The following is a 25,692-nucleotide window of genomic DNA, read 5'->3' on the forward strand; positions in this document are numbered from 1 at the left end:
CAATTGCTTACTAAACCCAAATACTACAGATCTTCCACATTAAAATATTGGCTTTTCCAGGTGTAGTGATGTGGTGCAGCAGCTAAGATATGGCTTGGGATGTCCACACTCCACATCAGAGATCCTGGGTTCAGCTCCAGGCTCAGCTTCAGACTTCAGCTTCCTGCTAATGTCGCCATGGGAGACAACATGGGGTGGGTGTTTCTTGTAGCTGGGTTCCTACCACCCACCTGGGAGCCTTTGGATTGGATTTCAGGCTCCTGGCTTTGGCCTGGCCTAGTCTTGGCCACTGCAAGCATATGAGTGGGGAACCAGTGATTAAAGATCTCTTCCTGTTTGTCTCTACCTCATTGTCTTTCAAACGAAAGTTTCAGATGATTTTTTTTCAGTATCATTTTTTCCTCTGTATATTTAAATAGCGTGAAGTTTTCATTTTAACCATTTTGAATGCTAATCTTTCAACTAGCTACATTATATACACCTCTGCCTCCTCAAAGAAAAAAAGTGATTTTTCTTTGATGACTTGGGATTGTTACCATGAAGATTTATTAATGTACTATAATTTAGACATTAAGTATTTGAAGCTACTTGTCTCTATTAAACACATACATGACTTGAATAGTGTAGAAGCAGTTCGTGACTTAAGAGGAGACATTGATGCCAACACAATCATTGCGGGGAACTTTGACACACCACTAACACCCCTAGATAGATCAACAAAACAGAAACTCAACAAAGAAACAACAGAACTCACAGACAATAGAACAAATGGACCTAATTGATACATATAGAACCTTCCATCCCAAGAACACGGAATACACATTTTTTCGGCTATGCATGCAACCTTCTCCAGGATCAATCACATGATAGGGCACAAAACAAGTCTTACTGAATTCAAGAAAACAGAAATCACACCATGCATCTTTTCAGACCATCACAGAATGAAACTGGAAATTAACAAACCAAAACACCCCAGGAAATATGTAAACTCTTCGAAGTTGAACAACATGCTCCTACAATAACAATGGGTCAGAGACAAAATTAAAGAAGAAATCAAAAAATTCCTTGAAACTAATGAAGACTCAAGCACAACATACCAAAATTTATGGGATACTGCCAAGGCAGTTTTAAGAGGTAAATTTATTGCAGTTGGAACCCATGTCAAGAAACAGGAGTGACAACAGATATATGAGCTCAGTATATGCCTGGAGGATTTAGAAAATCAACAACAAAACAAGCCTCAAAATAACACAGAACTTGAAATTATCAAAATATGGGAAGAAATTAACCAAAATAGAGACCAAAAAAATCCATACCCAAAATCAATGAATCAAAAAGTTGGTTCTATGAAAAAATAAACAAAATAGACACCCTAATGGCCCAACTGACAAAACAAAAGCGAGAGAAAATGAGAATTAATAGCATCAATGATGAAAAAGGGAACATTGCAACGGACAGCTCGGACATACAAAGAATAATTAGAAGTTATCACACACAACTATATGCCAACAAATCAGAAGACATCCAAGAAATGAGAGGTTTCCGGACTCCCACCAACTACCAAAATTTAGCCAAGAAGTGATGGAAAGCCTAAACAAACCAATAATAGGAGCAGAAATTGAATCAGTAATCAAAACACTACCAACAACAAAAAAAAGTCCAGGCCCAGAAGGTTTCACTGCAGAATTCTACAAAGCATTCCAAGCAGAATTGAGCTCAATCCTCCATAAACTCTTCAAATCAATAGAAAGGGAAGCAAATATACCAAACTAATTCTAGAAGCAGTTCATTTCCTGCCTGTTAGCTATCTCCTTCTAAGTTCTAGGTCTTTCTGCCCTATTCCTCAATCTCTTTATTTTAACTTCTTCATGTATTTTATCTGAAAGGCAGATTTACAGATAGATAGAGATATTAATCTTCTCCCTGCTGGTTCACTGCTCACTTGACTGGGAACTCCATTTAGTCATTTTCTGTTGCTTCTCAGGTGCATCATCAGGAAGCTGAATCAGAAGTGGACTAAGCAGGACTGCATGACGCTCTTGTGGAATGCTAGCATCCCAGGTGGCAGTCTAATCCACCATGCCACAAGGCTGCTCCCCTGCCCATCAGTCTGTGACTTAGAAATTTCTAAGATCATTTCTAGCCCAGGATTCTGTGACTGGGGTCCCACTATAATGTATGCAGGAATCCAATATTCCAACATGTTTTTAGTTATGTTCTCAGTATTCATTGGCCCAGGTATCAGATTTAAAGTCTTCCTAAAGTCAAATAAGCAGGTTCTTTGAGAGCTATTTTAATGGCAGATAACTTAAAATGAAAGCCAGCCAGAATCACATGACTCTATTCCTAAAAGCATGGCAGCACCTCCAGTTGGAAACTCACCAATGAGGGTCTGATCAGTGGCCTTGGGAAATCTACTTTCTTCATCCAGTAGGGAGAGCAAACCCATTGGCTTCTGCAGAAACAGATCTAGGAGGGGCCGGTTATCCTCGTATTCAATAACTCTGGCATCAACCTCTTCATTTAGGTATTCATTCTGCAATAGGTCATGATAGAAAAGCATTTTCTTGAACTTGATATTTATTACCAAAGATTTAACTTGGGATTGTTACACATTTCTCCCAGTGACATTGCCCTTAAACTAATGATATTAATTAATCTGTCTCTTCACAGGACTATTAGTTCATTATAGTTAATATAGGTGATATGCTCAGGCTTGTCATAAAAGGATTTCTAGTTTTCATACTAGAGTTTCAGACACCTCAACTTTTCATGATGTTGGAGAGTGTGTTCTTAGTGAGAAATAATAAAGTCACGTTCCAGAACTTATAATAGTGTATTTGTGCATCTTAGGACTGACCTTTCCCCCAATGGGTCTTTCAAGGGCATTTACATGGCTTTTCAATCAAGCTTTTAGACATTTACGTGTCAATAGGGCAGACAGCAATGGGTCAGGGGTTCTGAACCAACGAATTTAGAATCAAGAAATGTAGGTTTGAATCAGGTCTCTGCCATTTAACTATCCATTGGATTGGCTTCCTCTCTAAGCTTCCATTTGCTTATCTATTATGGGGGGGGATAAGACTTCCCATATCACAGAATAAAAATATATGACATGCACATTATCATTTGCCATTTAGTATAAGTCACATGAAATACAAATTATGAACCTCTGCCAATTTCTACACAATTGTGGTGTTGACATAACCACAGAGGGCCGATGATCCGCTTGTCAAAAAGGCAAGGTGTTTTGTGCCTCAGCTCTGCTTCTGTGACTTTGTGATCACCCTGCACCCCACCCTGGTATTGTGGCTGGTAACAGAGAAGATGCACAGTGCCTCTGCATGATGACCAAACAGTGTGTGGTGTTTGCATGTAGAAGAGTCACGGGTTTCCAGGTGATGCAGCAACCACTACTGTGACAGTACAAGGCAATATATGATAAGGTAGATGCTGTGTGCATTGATCACAAGAGTTCAGAGAAAGTTCATTTGATGCCATTTGGGAGTAATCAGTCAATGGCAAGTGGTGTATCTGATAAGCTGAAAACTTTTTAAAAAGATGTATTTATTTTTAATTAAGAGGTATATTTACAGTGAGAGAGAGAGAGAGAGAGAGAGAGAGAGAGAGAGAGAGAGAGAGAGAGAATCTTCCATCTGCTGGTTCACTCCCCAAATGGCCACAACTGCACCTGAGTTGATCTGAAGCCAGGAGTCAAGAGCTTCCTTAGGGTCTCCCATAAGGGTGTAGGATTCCAAGGACTTGGACCATCCTCTCCACTGCTTTTCTAGGCCATAAGCAGGGAGCTGAATGAGGCATGGAGTATCTGGGACACAAAGTGGTGCCTATATGGGATGCCAGTGCTGCAGGTGGAGGATTAGCTTGCACTATGGGCACTATGTTTGTCCTTGCTGGAAACTCTCAGTCACTATGATCAGAACCTTATTTCCAAAGTGTCATTGGGAAAACTAAATGCATATTTTAATTTCACATGACCTCTAATGTGTAAAAGTGCAACAGAATCCTTGGCCTAAAAAGTTGAGAACTTGAAAGCCATTTGATTTATCTAATACAGGAACAGGAAAACAACTATTTAAAGTTTCACAGCATTTTTATCTGAAGATGACCTTGAAGAAAGCAAACATACAGTTATTTTGCTGTGAGACACATTATGCTGACAGCATGTAATAGCTTAAATCACAACTGCAAAGTTCAAAGAACTCTTGTAGGCTTTACAGAGGAAGCCCAGAAGGTCACGGCCTAAGCTGATGCATCTGTCATTTCTATTTGTGTCCAGGTTCACTGGAGGCCTCTGAAAATCCATATTGACCAGAGGTGAGTGACAGGAGAAACAACGGGTTCCCCTGAAAGACACTTTTCAGTATTGGGCACCCCAGGCAAACCAAGACCACAAAATGCTAGTACTCTACACATGATCAAGCCCCCAAACATAGTGTTGTGCATTTTCATAATAATCTTGGTCTCAAATTATTTTTAGAAAGATTTATTTATTTATCTGAATGATAGACTTCCATATGGAGAGGGAAGGCAAGAGGGTTGGGGTGCTGAGAGAGAAAGAGAGAGAAAAAGAGAATATTCTCATCCAATAGTTTATTCTACCATTGGCCATAATAGCCAGGGCTGGGCCAGGTAGAAGCCAGGAGCTTCTTCCAGGTCTCCAAGTACAGAGGTCTAAGCACTTGGTCCATCTTCCACCACTTTTCTGCTTGCATAAGCAGGGAGTAGGACATGCACTGACGCCCATATGGGATGTGAGTGCCACAGGAAGCAGCTTAACATGCTGTACCAAATGCCTTTGCCCTTCAAAACTCTTGTTTTTAAGTAGATGTGGAGAAACAAAGCTCATAGCTGCTCAAAAAAGTTTAATGTGTGCTCAGCTGCACACGTTAAAAACACGTTAAAGCCCACGTGAGCAGTTATTCCATGGCTGAAAGCTGGCTTGTTTAGCATATGAGGGAACTTCAAAAAGATCACAGAAAATGGAATGAAAAGATAAGTTAAAAAAATAACCACTCCTTGAACTATTTTCTTATAAAGACCTCCTCTGTTATGATGGCCTGAATTTCCTTTAGAAAATAGCTAGGCAAACAATCATGTCTGAATACATATCAAAGAGGCAGCAGAAATCAGGAAGCTTAGAGATCACAAACCCCATCATGGAGTCAAGTTCTTGCTTTTCACTGAATGTTGAATTTTAGTTAAGAAAGGGCAGAGCAGCAAAAAAAGCCCATGTATGATACAAGAACAATAGATATATAGTAAACATGCATGTATATATATTCATTTAGAGGAACTGTATAATGGAGACTATTATGAGAAGTGAAGGTACATTGTAGTATGTATCTCCACTCCTGAATCAAAGATGGACTCCCAATGAAACTGTTAGATGTATCCTAACAATAAGATGCTGGACTGTCTGCCATTGACTATACCTATGATGTCATGATACACTTAAGTAGCAGAGTGATGGACTTACGAGTGTTTTCAAAGGAATGTATTATTGTAATAATAAAGGGGAAACCAGTGGGAGGACTTGGGGACGGCAAATCCCTGAGCCTATTGAGCTCTATCATTAAAAAAAAAAAACCAAATAAGCAAAAAAGTCCACGGAAGACACACCTTGCTGACTGTGGCTTACACGACACTTTGAAAATCTCGGGATTATAATCACACTCCCAGGGAGATTCCTAATGACCACCCTCAGCTTCTCAGGCTCCGATAGTGGCACGAAAGGGTGGCGACTCCAGGAAGACAGGTTGCTGGCTTCCATGTGCCTTCCACAGCAAGTGCACCTTTAAGTCCAAATTTCTCAGCACAGGGACTAGTACTACTGTGTATCAGGTTAAATCATTGTCTGAAGAATTGACATTCCATATGAACACTGTTTCAAATTCTGGTTGCTTCAATTCTGATACACTTTCCTGCTAATGTACCTGGAAATACAGTAAAAGATAGTTCAAGTGCTTGGGCCACTGCACCTGTGTGGAAAGCCCAGATGAAGTTCTAGGCTCTTGGCTTCAGCCTTGCTGTTGCAGCCATTTAGGGAGCGAATCATTTAGATGAAAGATCTATCTTCTTCCAACCCAATGTTGTAACTCTACTTTTCCAATAAAATAAAAATAAATCTCAAAAAAAAATCACTCAGCACAGACTAGTTACACAGTCAAGACCAACTCTTTATTTTAGTCTCCACCCCTCGGAGACCTTTCCCATCTCTCAAATGAATACAGGAACTTAGTTCCTTTGCTGGTCACTCTACACACACTATCATGCTCGCAAGTTTCCCATGTATTTCCAGCATGCTCACTCATTTCTGATGCTGGCAACTGGGGTGCAGAGAGGCAAGGTCACACGGAGCACAATGAAGCAATGATATGGTTGTTCCTACAGAAGTTGTTTGGAAAAGCGGTTTTCTGGATAAAGGAAAACATGAGTGAAAACAGTGAACTGAGTGGTTAAGTTAATTCCGACTGCAGTTGTCTCCCTTGTGACAGGAGACTGACAGCATGAGTAATGCCAAACTTTACAAATGTTTGTTATGGTGCAAGAGGAATTTTGAAACACACACACTTCTTTTTTCATAACACACGTTTGTTATGGACTTTTTGAAGACTTCACCTATATATCAATGACAATGTCTATAACTTGGGCAAAGAAATTTAGGATGCTGGAAAAATTATAACAGTACACTGGAACAACAGTTTTCTAAAGCTCATGAAGTGCCTTTTTAAACATTTTCAATTTTGTATTTGCCTTTTTAAAAAGATTTATTTTCTTTTTATTTGAAGGGAAGATTCACAGACAGAAGGACAGAGGGATTTTCCATTTGCTGGTTCATTCCCCAAATGGCCACACTGGCCAGAACTGAGCAGATCTGAAGCTGGGAACCAGGAACTTCTGGGTCTCCTATGTGGGTACAGGGTCCCAAGGCTTTGGGACATTCTTCCTTGCTTTCACAGGTCACAGACAGGGATAGAGCAGAAATAGAGCAGCTGGGACTAGAACCAACACCCATATGGTATGTTATCATTGCAGGAGAAGGATTAAACTACTATGTCTTGGTGTCCATCCCGGATGGATTTTTAAAACAGCTTGTGGAAATGTATACTTCAATCAGAACTGCACAAACAGCCTCAACTTGCAGCAAAGACTATCTTATTGATTGCACCAGCATTTCTTTGGAGGAAAATAAAGAGCGCATACACTTGACCCGTGTCACACACTTACGAGGGGATCATGCTATGCCAAACCAGACAATAATGAGTCAAGTTGTTCCTGGGACCCCCGCCGGCCTCTATCAGCTGGGATGCTGCTGAAAAATTGCAAAGGTTATGAAGGAAGGCTCAAGGTTTTACTGCTAATACTCTTGCTGTTGGGTTGTGCCCTGGGCTCAAGTAACGGCCTTCTTCCACTTTTCCTTCTCCAGGCTGGCATCCCAATGATCCCCCAGAACACCCTCTTTTCCAAGAGCTTAGCTCAGGGGACTGACCTGGCAGCAGCAAGCACATTGCAGGTTGTTGTTTCAGAGGTTCTGTGTGTCAGCTTAGTCACATTGCTTCCACCGCGCTCCTGTTGTCAGGTGGAGTAAGACTCTTGTCTTCCTCAAGAATATAAACAGTGAGGGGTGGACATTGAACTCCATCAGCTAAGATGCTGGTTGGGATGCTTGCATCTCATATAAGAGTACACAGGTGCAGTTCCTGTTCCGTTTCCAACCCAGTTTCCTACTAAAACACTTCATTGGAGGCAGCAGATAATGGTTCAAGTATGCAGGTCCCTGTCACTCACGTAGGAGATTGGGATTGAGTTCTTGGTTCCTGGCTTCCGTCTGCCCGGCTTTGGCTGTTCTGGATATATGTGAAAGTTACAGGGAGAGATGGAATGAGGAAGAGAGGGAGAGAGGGGAAAAAAGAGATGGGGGGAGGGAGAAAGAGAGAGAGAGAGAGAAAGAGAGAGAGAGAGAGAGAGAGAGAGGGAGAGAGAGAGATATCTTCCATTCTCTCTGGCTTAGTTTCTAAAAGGTCACAATGGCTGATGCTGGACAAGGTCAAAGCTAACAGCGTTATACTGGTATTTCACAAGTGCAGTAGGGGTCCAAACACTTGGGCCATCTTTTGCTCCTTTCTTAGGTACATTAGCAAGAAGCTGGACCAGAAGTAGAACAGCCAGGACTCAAAATGATAGGTGGTTTAATCCTCTGTGCCACATCCCCAACCCTCAAACTGGAGTTAGGGTCAAAGGTTTGCAATTGGATTTTTGACAGAGTTGTAGCATGTTGTCAGAAGTCAACTGTTTACCAGTAAAAGACGCACCATCGATTGACTGAAGTGGGTCACACTGGTGGCAAAGTGAGATGAGTATGGTGAAGTCATTTTGGTGCCTTTATCTTATTGATTTGGGATTTTAAAATTATCTTGGTCTAGAATGATTATGTGGTTTTGAGACAGATATAAAGTTCTACTTCACAAGTAGTGTTAATACCCAGGGATGAGCATTCATTGCTCTCCTTTGCCATACGTAAATCTTTAGGATTCAACCATGAATCTATTTGTAATAATCTCACTGAGAATAGTACATATCAATCCAATTAGCCTGAATTTAATCTGTTCAATTCCTAAGCAAACCCCTGGAAAGCAGCTGAACAATATTTCCAAGTAGGTGCTTGACATCAGCATCTAGGAACAGGCTCAGAGATGATGTCCTCCCTTCTACCACCAAAATACCACCTCATGCAATTCACTGCATCTCTCAATTGCTTTCATCCAAGTCTCAACTTTTACAACAAAGATTCTTCTAAAACCACCAACCAGGGTGATTTAAGACCATTGACCATGTTATTATTTTTCTTTTGTTAACAGGTGAATCTGCACAAGACAGGATAGAAATGGGACTCATTCAGACAAATCCCTCCCACCTGGCATGGATCCATCTCCAGTCCGACTAGGGATCCAGCTCCAGCCCCAATTTCATCAGGAGCAAGGAATATACAGATCCTAACTGCAGAAGACTTCCTATTGCCCACCACAGACCACCCCTACATCTAGGGATAGTTAGCATAGCACAGAACCGTTGACACAGCACTGTCCTGGGTAGGGAGAGGCAGTCGTGAATAACACTGGTATTTTGAGATAAACCCAGCAGTGCATGTATGAACACAGAGCTGGGGGCCACAAGCTGGAAGACTGAGAGGGCGTGATTATGTCTCCTTAACTCTGAAAACCCCTGTTCAGTAGTGAATCTCTTATAATACACTTTCTTCTGTTTGAGCCTCAAATGTACCATAAATCCTGCCTGGGTAAAGCCTTGGGTTCTTGCCAATTTCTATTGGTAGGTGAGTCAAAGAAACCTGGGTGGGGGACATGGCACAGTAGCCTAGTGGCTAAAGTCCTTGCCTCGCATGCACCAGGATCCCATATGGGTACCGGTTCATATTCTGGCTGCTCCACCTCCCTTCCAGCTCCCTGCTTGTGGCATGGGAAAGCAGTTGAAGACGGCCCAAAGCTTTGGCACCCTGCACTCGCATGAGAGATTCGGAAGAAGCTCCTGGCCTGGCTTCTGGCTCCTGGCATAGAAGCAACTTAATTCTGGCTATTGCAGCCACTTGAGGAGTGAACTAGCGGATGGAAGATCTTTCTCTCTGTCTCTCCTTCTCTGTAAATCTGCCTTTCTAATAAAAAAAATCTAAAACAAACAAAAAACAAAACAAAAGAAGAAACCTGGTGGGTGTTGTAGGCAGTAAAAGAGTACCTTTCACTGTCTGTGGGACAAGGGCAGAGCTCTCTTTTCCATCCCTTGACATGCTACTCAGAGTTAGGTATTTTAGATTTCAGGACAGTTTAACAGCTGGCATATATGTAAATCTTTAAAAACTCCTTGAAAAGTATATATTATATGAAACTATGCATAGACCTCAAACATTTTTGTACCAAAATTTCTCTTTGCCATCAACTTCCTGGTGTTCCCGCATATAGGATCCTTCATATTTATGCTGCTGTGCTGCTTTCAAGTCCACCACCAATGCCTCTTTTTTTGTTGTCAGTTTAGAGGGTATGTGCATGTTTCAGGACATGAGAAGAAAAAATAAGATTTGTATTAGGAGATGCAATCCTCTTGAGCTGTTCTCATGTAAACTTCCTGCTAATGGCCTGGAAAAAGCAGCAGAAGATGGTCCAAGTGATTGGGCTCCTGCCACACATGTGAGACTCAGATGAAGCTCCTGGCTCCTAGATTTGGCCTGACCCTGCCCTGGCTATTGCAGCCATCTGGGGAATGAACCAGAGCATGGAAGATCTATCTATCTATCTATCTATCTATCTATCTATCTATCTATCTATCTATCTATCTATCTCCTCTCTGTAATTCTGTCAAATTAAAAAAATCTTAAAACATAATTGTTGACCTATAAACTCAAAACAGTGCAATATTATTCAATAATACAAATGACAAGTCAGATGACATTAAATATGACTCAGATTTAATAAAACAATTTGGATAGTCGTAATAATTACAGTGTGGTACATGCAATTCAAGTGAGTCTCTTACTTTTTTTTCCCCGAGGACAAATATTCTTGAAGCTGAGTCATAAATTACACACTGTACTCTGACAAAATTACCATTTCGTGTCGTTTGAGGCAGGCCCATTATCTTGTGTTCTGTTGCCTAGCTACTGGAATTCGGGAAGTTTAATGCATTTCAAATGGATACTGAAATTTCAAATAGAATTTCATTTACGCAGTCTGCAAAAAGAGAAACTGCTGGCTACATCTGTTCACTGATATTTTTACCAGAAATCCCTGGGTTTGCAAGGATTCAGACTTGCTGTGTTTTGATGAGGAGTGTATTGATTTTCAGTAGAGGTCACTGAGCATCATGTGTCAAGTGATGCAAAGTTTATACTTGTGCTTTTTGTTTTTTTCTGTTTTTACGATGGGCATGCAAAAAACAAAAACGTGTTTCTTTGGTTTCTTAAATGTTTCAGGTTTTCAGACATGGGCTGGGTCCTGCAACCTTTGAACACATTTATGTGGCATATACACAGCCATGTGCCTTGGTAGCCAGCACCATCGCTTACCTGCTCCCACGCAAACACATGCTGATTGAAATAATACTGAATCTGCTCATTTGCAATGTTAATGCACAGCTGCTCAAAGGAGTTCTTTTTGAAATTTTCGAAGCCAAATATATCAAGGATGCCAATGTTCAGCTCATCTCCATCCCCCCTGGAAGAATCAAAACAGTAGTTTGAGTTCTGAGAGTCTCCTGAGGAAGTAAAATATGAGGCCGGGCATCTCCAGGTTCTCATTTTTACCGAGTCAAGCAGCTACCACTAGAACGTATGCTGAGAGTGAAATTTCGTTAACTGGGAAAGGCCCCTTTCTGTAGAACACAGAGACCATGCAGACAGCATTGATCTGAGCATGGAAATGCAACAATAGTTTTTGGTAGTACAGATTCGTCCTATCCTCTGCAAACAAATGTGTGGGAAAATATAATACAACCCTACATTTATTTCAACAATTTTAAGATCTAGGCATAGTTCCTCTGTAACATGCATCTTCTATGTGATATGAAGAAAAAATTCTTTCAACTAAACAAATTCATACTTTCATATCTCCATGAACTTTTGACGTCTTACCACATCAAACAAAAGAAAGACAGTTCTCACCCTTCTGGGTTGCAGGCACAAAGTCACAGCCCTGGGAGGATCATGAATCATAGAGGTTGCCTCATCCACACGGAGAACACAGCGATGACATGTTCACTCAAAAGTTGAACCAGAAAAGCAACGTGCTATTCAACAGCATAGTTAGCATCTAATTTTGGGAGAACAATTTTAAAAATCATACTAAAAAGATGTTAATTTTCCTAAAGAATTGCTACTTATTTTAGGGTTATTTGCTGATAATATTGGGAACAAATGGTAAGCTGGAGAAAGACATAACTATTTAGAGATTCATTTTGAAATGAAATACTTTAATATGCAATTGAATACTATTTTTACAAGGAAATATTTTGAATGACTTTTTTCTATTATTTATGTTCATTGATGGTTGGATTCTTTGTAAAAAAAAATTGTTTTTGGAGCAAATGGTTAGTACAGCAGTTAATATGCAGTCCTTGGATTCAAAACCCGACTGTGGCTTCTCACTCCAGCTTCCTACTAACACAGATCCTGGGAGGCACAAGTGATGGATGGCCCAAGTATTTCAGTTCCTGCCTCTCTTGCAGAGACCTGGATTGAGTGTCAGACTCCTGGATTCTGCTTTTTCTGCCTCTATTCATTGTGTTATTCGGGGAGTGAAGAAGTAAGTGGGAGGTTGGTCTCTCTCTCTGCTTCTCAAATAAATAAAAATTGGAAAAAAAAAGATTCACCAAAAACAACCCATCATTATTACGTGGATTTATAAAGGAAGTACAGGGTTGGCTCCTGGCTATAGACTGGCTCAGCTCCAGCTGTTGCGGCCACTTAGGGGAGTGAGCCAGTGGATAGAGAATCTTTCTTTCATTCTCCCCTTCTCTCTGTGGATCTGGCTTTCCAATGAAAATAAACAAATCTTTTTAAAAAGTGCAAATAATTAAAAGAAAAAGAAAAAGCACAGAATGGGTCTGGTGTGCTGGCTCAGTGGCTAAAATCTCAGCCTTATACACCCAGGATCCCATATGGGTGCTAGTCCATGTCCTGGTTGCTCCACTTCCCATCCAGCTCTCTGCCTGTGGCCTGGGAAAGCAGTAGAGGATGGCCCAAGGCCTTGGGACCCTGTACCAAGGTTTCCGGCTTTGGAGCAGCTCAGTCCCAGCCATTGGGGCCAACTGGGAGTTAAATCAGATGGAAGATCTTTCTGTATCTTCTTCTCTCTGTAAATCTGCCTTTCCAATAAAAATAAATACATCTTAAAAAATAATAAAAAGGAAACACAGAAGCTTCTGGTTATATTCGACACTGAGGAAGGTCATGCTATGTGTTGTGAGTAGAAGTGATTAGGGAACAAGAGCCTGCAAATGTACATGTGGGCTGGCTGAAGGAGTTACCTATATTAGGAGAACTGGACTAAAGTCAGAGAATGGAGGTCCACAAGACTATAAAGGACCACGATGGACAGAAAAAAACTCTTAGGAAGCAAGATGTCTGCTTAAAGTTTGTGCTGGTTCAGCCAAATGTATTAAATTTTTTTTATAATCTCTTTACCTCACAGGGATAAATCTATATAATAATGTGCTAGAACCAAGAGGGATCTTACTCATCTAATTCAGGGATTGTTCAAGTACCATGGCCTTCAGTGGGGCCCTTAGAATCACCAATGTGTACAGGATTTTGTTAGATATGGTTAAAAATACCCATTTGCATTTTAGAGTGACAGATACATTCTTAGCGAGGTTAGAGTCAACAACACCCACCAGCAATTTAGCCCACAAATTTGTCCTTCAGCATCTTAGACAGCCAAAGAGGTTGTTAAAGAACAAGGTTGTGACTTGCCCAAGATGACATTACAAGTCAATGGTGGAGGCAGACACAGGTTACACTCACCCCAGTCTCAGAGGCAACCTTGAGAGAACTGAACAAAACTACTGAAGGTCTTTTTGTTTTAGTTTTTTCAACTTCCCATAAAAGTTTCTGGACTCTAACACTTGGATGTTTTCCACTAGGTAGTGGAGAGCTTGAAACTCGCATTAAATGTGGATTGCCAGTACCCACATTTCCATTCTGGGTATGAGTTAATGTCCTATAAACATGATAATTGACAAAATGAAGGGGAAAAAATCTCTAAGTATCTTGCTTTAGTTATGCAGAATAAACAGATATTGAATGGTTTCTGAATTGTTCTGTCTTTACACAAATGCTTCATATATCAATGGCAACATATGAACATTTACCATTTTGACCATTAAATCACAATGGACAAATTGGATCGTGATGTACAGTCTTGGTCTGGCTGATTCAGAAAAAATTTCAAGAGACAAAGAGTTAAAAATTTGGGGAACCAGGGCAGGGCCACGCAATGGTTCAGTTGGCTGATCCTCTGTCTGCAAGTGCCAGCATCCCATGTGGGTCTTGGTTTGTATCCCTGTTGCTCCACTTTCCATCCAGCTGTCTGCTTATTGCCTGGGAGGACAGTGGAGAATGGCTCAGGGCGGTGGGACCCTACAACCACTTGGAGGCTCCTGGTTCAGGGCTTTGGATCAGCTCAGCTATGCGCATTGTGGCTCTCTGGGAACAGTGGACCAGGGAATGGAACCTCTTTCTCCTGTTTTTTTTTTTTTTTTTTTTTTTTGTGAATCTTTCTTTCCAATAATAAACAAACAAACCAACAAATAAATTCTAAGCAAATTTGGGGAACACACAGATCATCTCTTAAATGGTTTGAATGGTTGTTCATATTTTAGTGGAAAAACAAGGATAAATAACATATTGGAGGTGTACATTTAATAGTTTTTGTACCCAGTAAACATTGGAATAAGCTAATTCTAAAGTAGGCATCTAACTTGCTTTGCCACAAGCAGATTTTCTATACATAAAAAAGTGTAATTTGTGGCATTGTAAAGATTTAAATGTAAATGTAAAGACATCTAACTGGGTATTATCTTGGGAGTACAGATATATACCTCAAGGTTCACCTTTTACTTAAGAGTCTGTTAACTGATAGTAAGCTGCCACATTTTGAAAGTCACTTTCTATTGTTTCTATTAGTGATTCCACATTTATGCTGTAGCAGCTATTTCACAATTTTATGATTATAGGCATCTTGGGATGGTACCATTAAGAAATGAAGTGGGGGCCTGGCGGCGTGGCCTAGCGGCCAAAGTCCTCGCCTTGAACACCCCGGGATCCCATATGGGCACCGGTTCTAATCCCGGCAGCTCCACTTCCCATCCAGCTCCCTGCTTGTGGCCTGGGAAAGCAGTCGAGGACGGCCCAATGCATTGGGACCCTGCACCTGCGTGGGAGACCTGGAAAAGGTTCCAGGTTCTCGGCATCGGATCGGTGCGCACCGGCCATTGTGGCTCACTTGGGGAGTGAATCATCGGGCGGAAGATCTTCCTCTCTGTCTCTCCTCCTCTCTGTATATCTGACTTTGTAATAAAATAAAATAAATCTTTAAAAAAAAAGAAATGAAGTGTATTTATTGCTATCTAACTTTGCTAATTACACCAATTAGAAACCTCTTTAACAATACTTCTACAAACTGATAATAAATTTTAAATAGCCCAGGTTTGGGACACAAACTTTGATGTTAGAATATTTACCTTTGCAATGTGTCATGCTTCAGCAGACTGTTGATGCGATTGACTATCCAGCTGAAGAGTCGTCCGTACAATGTTTTAGCCATAGCGTCTCTGACATCAGCAGCTTTGTCGACGGTGTTGGGCCGTATAATCGTCTCCCCTCTAGTGACCACACAGTGGGAGGTGAGAGCTTCTTGTAGCTCATCTGCCTGAATGCAAAGCAGGGAAGCAGCTGAAACATAAACAGGTGTATAGTTAGATGGAGATATGGCAATGAGGGCATTTACAGAATGTAAGACTATTATTAGTTTACTTTCTTCAAATGACACAAGAAATACGTTTGCATATTTAAGGATATAAAGATAAGTTACTACTCCATGTTAATCCTGAAAACTCCTCTTGATTGTTTTTTATTTTATTTTTTTGTTTTGTTTTCCATTGGTAAATGTTAGGCTGCTACACACAACACAGACTCAATTGGGTGATGTCAATGATCATTTATGTGTTATCAAACACAACTCCTCTGAACTGTAAACCACTTAAAGACATGAGAAATAGATTTGGTATAAATTCAACATCATGATTATATAGCTATTTTCTCTTATAATTTTATTTTACCTTATTTGGAAGGCAGAGAGGAGAATGATAAAGAGGAGGAGGTAGAGAGCAAGAATTTTTCATCTGCCAGATTATTCCCCAAATATCTGCAATAGCCAAAATGGGTCCCGGCAGAGTCAAGAGCCTGAATCCCAATCTAGGTCTCCCATGTGGGTGAATCACTACCTGCTCCTTCTCACGGAATACATCAGCTAGAAACTGGATCAGGAGTAACACAGCCAGGACCTGAATCAGGCACTCGATTGGAATATGAGCCTACTGAGTCTTAACTGCTTTATTAAAATGTACCCTACAGTTATTTTCAAAATTCAGACATCAATGAGTAGACTACTTAGACTTCACAGGTATATCTAAATATACAAGTACTTGAAGTACTTTCTTCAATATAAACAAATAAATGTTCACTTATCTTGACATTCATTGGCCCCACAGCACACTTCTCTTCAGTTCCATATTAAATTTACTGGACCTGGCATTATGCAATTGATTTTTGTCCCGATTGCTATGAATCCTCCCTAATAAAACACCTTGGAAAGCAGTGAAAAATGGAAAAGTGCTCGGGTCTCTGCCATCCATGTGGGAGACCTGTTCCAGGATCCTGGCTTTGGCCTGATCCATCCATGGCCGCTGTGGCCATTTCAGCAGTGAATCAGTGGATGGACGATTCACTCTGCCTTTGAAATAAATAAAACAAATTATTAAGTTTTGTTAAAACTGAATGGCTGTCGTTGAACTTGACTGGACAATAAGATGCTGGACTCTATGTTTGGTATATGCTTGCAATGGGGGAATCTCAACTGAACTTGAACTGTGGTTATACAACAAGGTAGAGGAATCCACCATGGTGGGAGGGTTTGGGGAAGGTTGGGGAAAATCCAAGTACCTATGAAACTGTGTCACATAATACAATGTAATTAATAATAAATAAATAAATAAAAAAGAAAAAAAAACTGAATGGCTGAGCCAGCATTTATTTAATATTTAATGTCAATAAAACAGTTTTGAGAATTAAAATTAAGAACAAACATGGTAAGCAAGATCAAGTTTTCATAAATAAACATCTTTCAGAACTTACGTTTAGCATCACACACACACACACACACACACACACACACACACACACACACACACATCTTTCATCCTTTGCTTCACTTCCCACATGCCCTTGATAGCCATGTAGGAGCACATGCTGGGTCTCTCACATGTCAGGCACCCAACGATTTGGGCCATCCTATGCTACTCCCCAGGGTGAGCATTAGCAGGGAGTTGGAGCACTAATTCCATCCCAGGGATTCTGATTTGGGTGCCCCTAGTAGTGTCTTCACTGTTGTCCTGAGTGGCCTCTGCTAAGCTTTCTAACAGACAATCTAACTGCTCCTCACACACTCTGTACCAATTATATTCCTGTTAGTCAAAAGAAGAACAACCATTTTAGGGATTATCATTAGTTGTTAAAATGACCAATTTGATCAGAAAAAAATGTTTTCTTTCTATCTGCTTTTAATGGATTCCCAGTGAAGTGGAAGTTTCTTCCTTTGTATTTTTTTGTATTTTACTGATGATTTGTGGTTCTTATTTCACAAATTGCTTTTTCTCCATGATTCTATTCATTTTTTCACCATTGATTTAGAACTGTTCATCCTCACAACTTGTGTAGAATAATGCTTTGGTTTATACTTCCCTTCGCTTCCATTTACATCACCATTTCATTTACGTTTTCTTTGTATTTTTAAAGGTTTATTTACTTTTATTGGAAATGCAGAGTTGCAGAGAGAGTGGAGGCGAGACAGAGAGAAAAATCTTCCATCTGCTGACTCACTCCCCAAGTGGCCACAATGGCCAGAGCTGAGCCAATCCAAAGCCAGGAGCCAGGAGCTTCTTCTGGGTCTCTCATGCGGGTTCAGGTTTTGGGTTGTCCTCACTGCTTTCCCAGGCCACAAGCAGGGAACTGAATGTTAAGTGGAGCAGCTGGACACGAACTGGCATCCATATGGATTCCCAGCATTTGCAAGGTGAGGATTAAGCCGCTGAGCCATCATGCTGGGACCCTCATTCTCTTTTCTGGTGTGAAGGAGTTTTAACTTTTATGTAATCAAATTTCCAGGTTTAAAAAACAGAATGTCTACTGTTGGTTTTCTGCACATAAACTCTTTCAGATTTCTTCAGTCATCACAGGAACACACAGATCCATAAGTCATAGAAACACGTTGGCTTTATAATTCTTTGGCTTATGCTTAAATGCATGTTTGGAATTCATTTTGACATGTAGCATATGAGAAGGATTCAACTCCAAAGTTTAGGTTAGTTTGTCATCTCTACAATAAGATTATGGGTAGAACACCGCTTCTGATCGTGCTGCCTGTTTCTGTTCTGAGCGGGGACTACCATTGATCTGCACATTTGTTCCCATTTTCACACTGCACATTCATGACATTTGTCTGGAATGTCTTCCTGGGGCTATACTGCTAAGTACAATGCCTTACAAAACAATGCCCTCATCTTGAGGGTCTTCCTCTAGAAGGAATACAAAGCTAATCAAGAAATTTGGGAGAGAGAGAGGAGGAGGAGAAAGGGGAGGAGGTGAGAGAGAAATTGATGAGAGCTTGCTGGCACACACTGAGTGCTTTCTGAATGAGTGGAAAGTATGGCCTGCAAAGATCAGATGTAGAACAACTCAGAGGGTGCTGGGTTCATGTAAGAGGTGATGTCTCAGTTGAGAATGGTGATGATGGAGATAAGGATGAGTGCAGAACTTTGAGATATGTTTACGGGATAGAATGGCAGAAATAGTATTCAATACAAGCCACTTGGGAAGATTGGGAAGCTCCAGATTTCCAGGCACACGCCCATGTCTACTCCCTCAGATGCTTTCTCTATACTCCAATCATCAAGCTGGCTCCAGTGACACAGAAGGACAGTGCGGACGGGGACAGAAGGTATAGATCTTAGCCAGAGCGGCCAGCATTTCTTGCTCTGAAATTACCCCCACTAAACATACAAGATAACCCCTTTTCCTATCAGTTTGCTAAATTTTAACTATTTTTAACAGATTTATTTATTTTTATTGCAAAATCAGATATACAGAGAGGAGAGACAGAGAGGAAGATCTGTCCATTGATTCACTTGGCAGCCTCAACAGCCAGAGCTGAGTCAATCTGAAGCCAGGAGCCTGGCGCCTCTTCCAGGTCTCCCACGCAGGTGCAGAGTCCCATGGCTTTGAGCTGTCCTCGAATGTCATCCCAGGCTACAAGCAGGGAGCTGGATGGGAAGCAGGGCTGCTGGAACTAGAACCAGTGCCCATAAGGGATCCCAGTGTGTGCAAGGTGAGGACTTCAGCTGCTAGGCTACCTTGCCAGGCCCTGTTTGTTGTTTTTACATTTAAACACAAACAACTCCTGAAATAATGTTAAAAGCCTAGTCACCGGAAAATTTTTCTGTAGAAATGAGTTTTCCCGCAAGCAGGAAGACCTGTTTCAAATAACAGAATTTTAAAGTTTCATTTTAGGGACTGGTGCAGAGGAGGCTCCTAGATTTTGGTTTTGGATCAGCTTAGCTCTGGCCATTGTGGCCACTGGGTGGGGAGTGAACCAGTGGATGGAAGATCTTTCTCCACCCTTCTTCTATAACTCTGCCTTTCAAATAAAAATAAAATACATCTTTAAAAAATATTCCATTTGAGGCACACTGTATCTGAGTCTACTGATAAAGAACCCATGTAGGTAGTATTGCCTGAAATTACCCTGTGACACAGATGGTCACACATGGATAGGTATGGCCTTGTATGATCAGAGAATGGACATCACGCAAGACACATGTCGTCCTGCATGGTCGCTATGGATACACATAGTCACGTACGGTCAGAAGACAAGAGAGAGCTTCAGAGGGAAGACCGCAACACTCACAGTTCTCCAGGGCCGTGTGGTTGCAAATGTGGCTCTTGTCGATCTGGTGTTCGGTTGCCACGGAAGAAAAGTCAATGTTCCCAATGTTCAAGATGGCAGCAAGTATACTGTACACACTTTCAAGTTGCTGAAACACACACAGAAACGTCACATTATCCTATCCCGAGGCAGTGACTGGGGCTTGGGTTGCAGCATGAGGAACCTACAGACTGTGACCTCAAACTGAAAGTTCTGAGAGGACAAGGATTCCATCAGGCCTGGCTTCATCAGTGATTGCACTTATTTACTCTAAGTTTATCTGAAAGGCTGAAGGACAGACAGAGATCTTGCAACTTCAAAGTTCATTCTCTAAGATCCCGTAATAGCCAGGACTAGGTCGGGCCTCAGTCAGGAGCCAGGAACTCTGTCCTGGTCTCCCTCCTGGGTGGCAGGGACATCCCCTGCTGCTGCTTCCCAGGGTGCACATGAGCCTGAAGCTGGACCTGGAGAAGAATGAAGACTGGACTCCACACACTCTGCTAGGAGATGTGAGTGTTCTAAGGGGCATTTTCATCCCTTTACCAAACATGTGAGTGTGGTTGCTACCATAGGTACACATCTCCTCCAAGGTCTTAGGGAAGTGAGATGAGATATGTGGCTAAACAAAAGTTAAGAGAGAAAACGATCAAAAGATGTGAGCACCTAATACAGAGGGTCTCTGCGGTTCAAGTACAGGCATGAGAACCTTGGATGACAACCTAGACTCTACGGTAGTTATTACTTTATAGTATAAATTTCTACACATGGTACATTCAAAATAAATACAATTACACATACATATGGATATATACCAACACACATATGTATTTAAACATATATGCATATACACGATCACACATATATACATTCATGAACACATAATAGACATGTTTGCACATATGTGGATTCACATTCCTATGATTCTTCTTAGCATTACTAGGGGCATTTTTTCAGGAGATCTATAGTAATTTTAGGCATAATTTCAACTTTGTTTATGGCATAGTGAATTGGAGGAAGGAGAAAAAAATCCTTTTTTTTCATGTTGCTACATTCATGGAAGGTAAGATACTAAGCAATAAAAATACTTATTGCTTTCATTTTAGGGGTGAGATGATAGATGAGGCCTGGATGGAATGGAGAGTGGGGGAATGGATTGGTGGGTGGGTAGGTAGGTGATGGGATATGTGGATGGGTGGGTGGGCACATGGATGAATGAAATAGACAGGATCTATAGCTTGAAAAAGTCTCAAATTTTGCATCTCCAACATGGTCTTAAATGTTCAGTCAGAGAAGGTTTTGAATGTTCACAACCAGAACGTGAGTACAGGTGGAAATGGTGTCACTGTGCATGTCGTTCATCGAGATGAGTGGCTGACGTCCTCTCAGAAAAGCATGTCATGCAAAGATATAGACACATACAAGAAGAAAGCCACACAAAGATGGACCAAGGTAGAGGTCGGGGAGAGGGGTGCACATCTGCCCCGCGACACTCAGCAATGACTGCTTCCAGAAGCTGGGAGGGAGGCAGAGTGGAGTCTCCCTCACTACCCCTAGAAAGTAGCAACCCTGCTGACATCATGAACTTAGCCCTCACGCCCCCTTAACTGTGGATGACACAAATCCACACTCAGTTTGTTATGGCAGCCTCAGCAAACCTACACAGTATGGGTGATTTGGGGATAAATTTATAAGATACGCAGTTGTGGGGCAAACAATATTTAAATCTTAGTTGCATGGAACCTTTAAGATCATATTAGAGACATGACAAATAATCCAAAAGTGGATCTTTTTATTTGACTTTAAAGACTTACTTGATATTATACTTATCAAAATTTTTAAACATTATTTTTTTGAAAAACAGAGAGGAGCTGTGTTAGGCTAATCTTCTTCCGGCATCCAGTTTGGGCACTGGCTTGTGTCTCAGCAGCTCCACTTTCAATCCAGCTCCCTGCTTGTGGCCTGTGAAGGCAGCAGAGGATGAGTCAGGTCCTTGGGCCCCTGGCCCCTCGCTCCTCATAGGAGGCCCAAAAGAAGCTCCTGGCTCCTGGCTTTGGATATACTTAGCTCCAGCTGTTGCAGTCATTTGGGAGTGTGAACTAGCTGATGGAAGCCCTATCTCTGCTATTCTCTCTGTAAAAAATCTGCCTTTCAAATGAAAAAAAAAATCTTTAAAAAAAAAAAGGGAGGAGGAGAGAGAAAGAGAAAGAAAAGAGAGAGAAATTTTCATATTGGCCACTTCATTCCCTAAATTCATGCAGCAGGTGGGACTGGGCCAAGTTGAAGTCAGGAGCCTAGAACTCCTTCCAGGTCTCCCATGTGAGTGATGTGGGCCCAGGGACTTGGGCCATCGCCTGTTGTCTCTCAGGATGTGCATTAGCAGGAAGCTGGAAGCAGGAGCAGAGCTGGGACTCAAACCCATGCCTCTGATATGGAATTTGGGTATCCTAAGCTGTCTTAACGTCTATGCCAAATGTCTGCTCATTATAGTTTTAATTTGAAATGTGCAATATTATTTGATTGCAAATCACACCCAAATGTGTAAGAAAACTTAATTTCCTCTGTTAATAATTCTGACTTATTAGATTTTCATGGTTATTAAAGTGTTTAAGATTTAGTTAAGTGATTAGAGAATTCAGAGAGTGTTTCTCAATCCTTGTAAGCTTGCTCTGCCACTCATTTGAGAATGTTTAAAAGATCAGGATACACTATATTTTTTACAGGTTTAGATATTTTAAAAATCTGACGTGTTTATTCAGGGCAGTTTATATTTATAAGTTAAGTGAACACCTAATGGAAAATTATATCTATTCTCATGCAAAGATCAGCAGATTTACTGTAAGGTAAATGTAAGTAGAAAATAAAATATTAAGGAAAAACTGGATACTTGGTTTCAATATCATTAATATATTGAATTAATCAAGTACAAGTGACTGTAAATCTTACTTGAGGGCAACCATGCCCCTTTGAATAATACAGACAATTTGCAGGTTAACTGCCGGCACTTGGTTTCATATCTGTTGGTCAAGATCAGAATCATGGCTGGCATGCTTGGTGAGTCCTCTGACCTTCCACTCTCCAATCCATTGTTCACGTGGGCAAAACAGCAATCTTTCTAGCAGGCCACTCAGACCAACTGTGTCTCCAATTACAAAGCTTCCATGTCCTCTATCCCATTGGGAACAGTTGGCTTCTTACCAAGGCATACAAAGAAGGCCTCTGTATTTCCGTGTCTGTCTGGTGTCTACTCCCTTTTGGGGCCACTTTTCACAATCAGCAGCCAGACTCCTCTAAGGAACTGGCAAATCCACATGCAAATTTCATGCCTAGTTCTGACTTATGCTGTTCTTTCCCCTGAGTCTTTACACACAATCTGCTATTTATTTATAGTTATTAAAAAGTGAGAGAAGGAGTTGTCTGGTAGGATTGGATGGAGGGAGAAAAAGAAAGAGGTTGATTAGATAGCTGCCCAAGTGACTGCAATAGCCAAGGCTGGGCAAGGCTGAAGACAGAACCTGGAACTCAATCCAGGTTTCCAATGTGGGTGGTAGGAGTCCAAGCATGTGTGCCCTCACTTGTTGACTCCTAGGATACACATTTTCAGGAAGCTAGATCAGAAACAAGGCCAGGCTTGAACTCAGGCACTCTGATAATGATTATGAGTATTCCAAGCACTATCTTAACTGCTGTATCAAATGCCTGGCTCTTAATTTGATTTTCAATTTTTCCCAGGATGACTAAGCAAAAATAAGTTTCTTCCTACTTTAATCAATGTTTTTTAATTTTTCAAGATTTATTTATTTATCTGCAAGGCAGATGTGAGAGAGTGCTTCCCTGTGCTGGTTCACTCATAAAATGGCCACAATGGCCATCTCTAGGCCATTCTGAAGCCAGGACCCAGGAGCTTCTTCTGGGTTTCCTACATGGGTGCCGGAGCTCAAGGACATGGGCCATCTCCACCGCTTCCCCAGACCAGTACCAGGGAGCTGAACAACTTGGTACACCACTATGCTTTCCTCTCTCATCAATATTTTTTTAAAAATCATCTGATCATCTCACTAGATGCAAAAGACATCTGACAACATCCATCATTCCTTCATGATGAACATTCTGAGCAAATTAGGTATTTAAGGACAGGTCTTGACACATGAAAGATCATATGAAGCAAGCCAACGGCTAACATGAATTGAGTGGTAAAGAGTTGAAGGCCTCATATCTGTAACAAGACAAAGAAGCCCATTTTCACTACTTCTAGTCAATACACCACTAGAGGATCCAGATAAAGCAATTAGACAAGAAAAAAAAAAACAAAAGGAATCTGAATCTGGAAAGGAGGAAGTCAAACGGTCACTGTTTGCAGATCTTACATGTGCTTTGCTTTTTAGATGAGAGGCCAGCAGAGCCCTGCCGAGTCAGCTGGAACTGCACTAAAGATCTTCGCAAAAATCAGAGGGAACACCAAGAAATTTGTGGGAAAGGGGATGAGAATATGGGTTAATTTTGCTATAAACATTTGCTTTGGAAATCCATAGACATCTTCAAAGAGTTCAGTGGTGCCGCCCATTAGGCTGCCACTTGAGATGCCTCCATCCCATATCAGTGTCCTGACCATTCTGTTTCCAGTCTTGATTCCTAACACCTGCTGTGAGTTAGCAGATGAGGCTCAGGTGATTGGTCCCCATTTTCTGTGTGGGAGATCCAGAAAGAACTCCTGGCTACTGGCTTTGGTGTGTTGGGAGTGACACAGCAGGTAGAACATCTCTCTCTCTCTCTCACTCTGCCTTTGAGCAGGTAAAGATAAATACATCTATTTTTAAAAGTTCATGAAAAATTAATATTATGAAAAAATTCTGCAGACTTCAAAAATTTTTTTTTTGCAACTAAACAAGCTTATCTTTTAATTCTATTTTCCATGAGATTTGAAGGGACTTCAAATCTGGTTGCGCTTCACTTCCAGAAAACAGATATTATATTTCCCTCCATCCTAAGCTATATGTTTATGTGTTCAATAAACAATAAGTTTACACTTAGAACCTATGCTTTAATATAAATCAATTATATTTGTCAGTACATGCAAACTGCAAAGCTGACTTTGTCTGAATGTTACTGAACATTGCTCTACCAAGCAAGAGAAAGCCCTTGCACCAAATATAGGGTAAACTTTGCCTCTAAGGATGGGGACTCAGAAGTAAACAGTGAATTAAAAATGATTCCTTGCTTCTTAGGCTCCAGGGGACTGAATTGGTAAGAAGTAAATCTGATTAAAACAGAAAAAAAATCAGGGAAAAGTGGCACCAGGAGGCTCAGCCCTTGCTCTGGTGGATGCATAGAGTCCTCTAATTTGGTGGATGCCTTGAGTTCCCAACAGAGCCAGGACATGGTCCCAAAGTAGTGTCTGCTACTAGTGACACTGCTTTGACAGCCATTGACAGAGCAAAAGGGTGGATGTCGCTTTGCTCTTTTATTTGCTGCACTCCAAACCAATTGGCTCTTCTCTAGGAGTTGAGATGCTTACATCCAATTGTCTACATCTGGGAGAATGAGGGTCTGATTAAGGGGGACTACAAGAAGGAAGAGACAAGGAAAGGGGTGGACCCAGATTTGATTTTGATTTGGGCAGTGGGATGTTAATGAAGATGCATCTGAAAGTAGCCACAGCCTGAAAAGTTTGGATTTAAGTTAATGAGCATTGCAGTAGAGACAGCAGAGAATGTCTCTTTGATTCTTTTGCAGCTAACTTGGGATTGGTTAATAGTGTGCTGAAACTCAGTAACTCACAAGATCTGAATCCGCTGAGCTTGAACAAGAGCAAAGACTCAGAGGCCCCCATGATGTCTGGGGACCCCATGATTAGAGGATGACATTGGAATGATAACTGCAACAGGCTGGCATCTGGGGCCTCCTGGACGTGTCC

The 25,692-nt window shown here is 41.2% G+C and overlaps 1 protein-coding gene across 1 annotated transcript in view; it reads right to left on the reverse strand.

Moving 5' to 3' along the window:
- MYO3A (myosin IIIA) overlaps positions 1 to 25,692 on the reverse strand; it is a 174,886-nt gene that overhangs the window by 47,051 nt on the left and 102,143 nt on the right. The window contains exons 16-19 of the mRNA XM_058669751.1: positions 19,764 to 19,890; positions 15,265 to 15,475; positions 11,093 to 11,240; positions 2,383 to 2,536 (exon numbers count right to left, since the gene is read on the reverse strand). Coding sequence (XP_058525734.1) covers positions 2,383 to 2,536; positions 11,093 to 11,240; positions 15,265 to 15,475; positions 19,764 to 19,890 — 640 coding nt within the window. The remainder of the gene's footprint in view (positions 1 to 2,382; positions 2,537 to 11,092; positions 11,241 to 15,264; positions 15,476 to 19,763; positions 19,891 to 25,692) is intronic.

This window comes from Ochotona princeps, chromosome 10, assembly GCF_030435755.1.
Source record: "Ochotona princeps isolate mOchPri1 chromosome 10, mOchPri1.hap1, whole genome shotgun sequence".
Lineage (NCBI taxonomy): Eukaryota > Metazoa > Chordata > Mammalia > Lagomorpha > Ochotonidae > Ochotona > Ochotona princeps.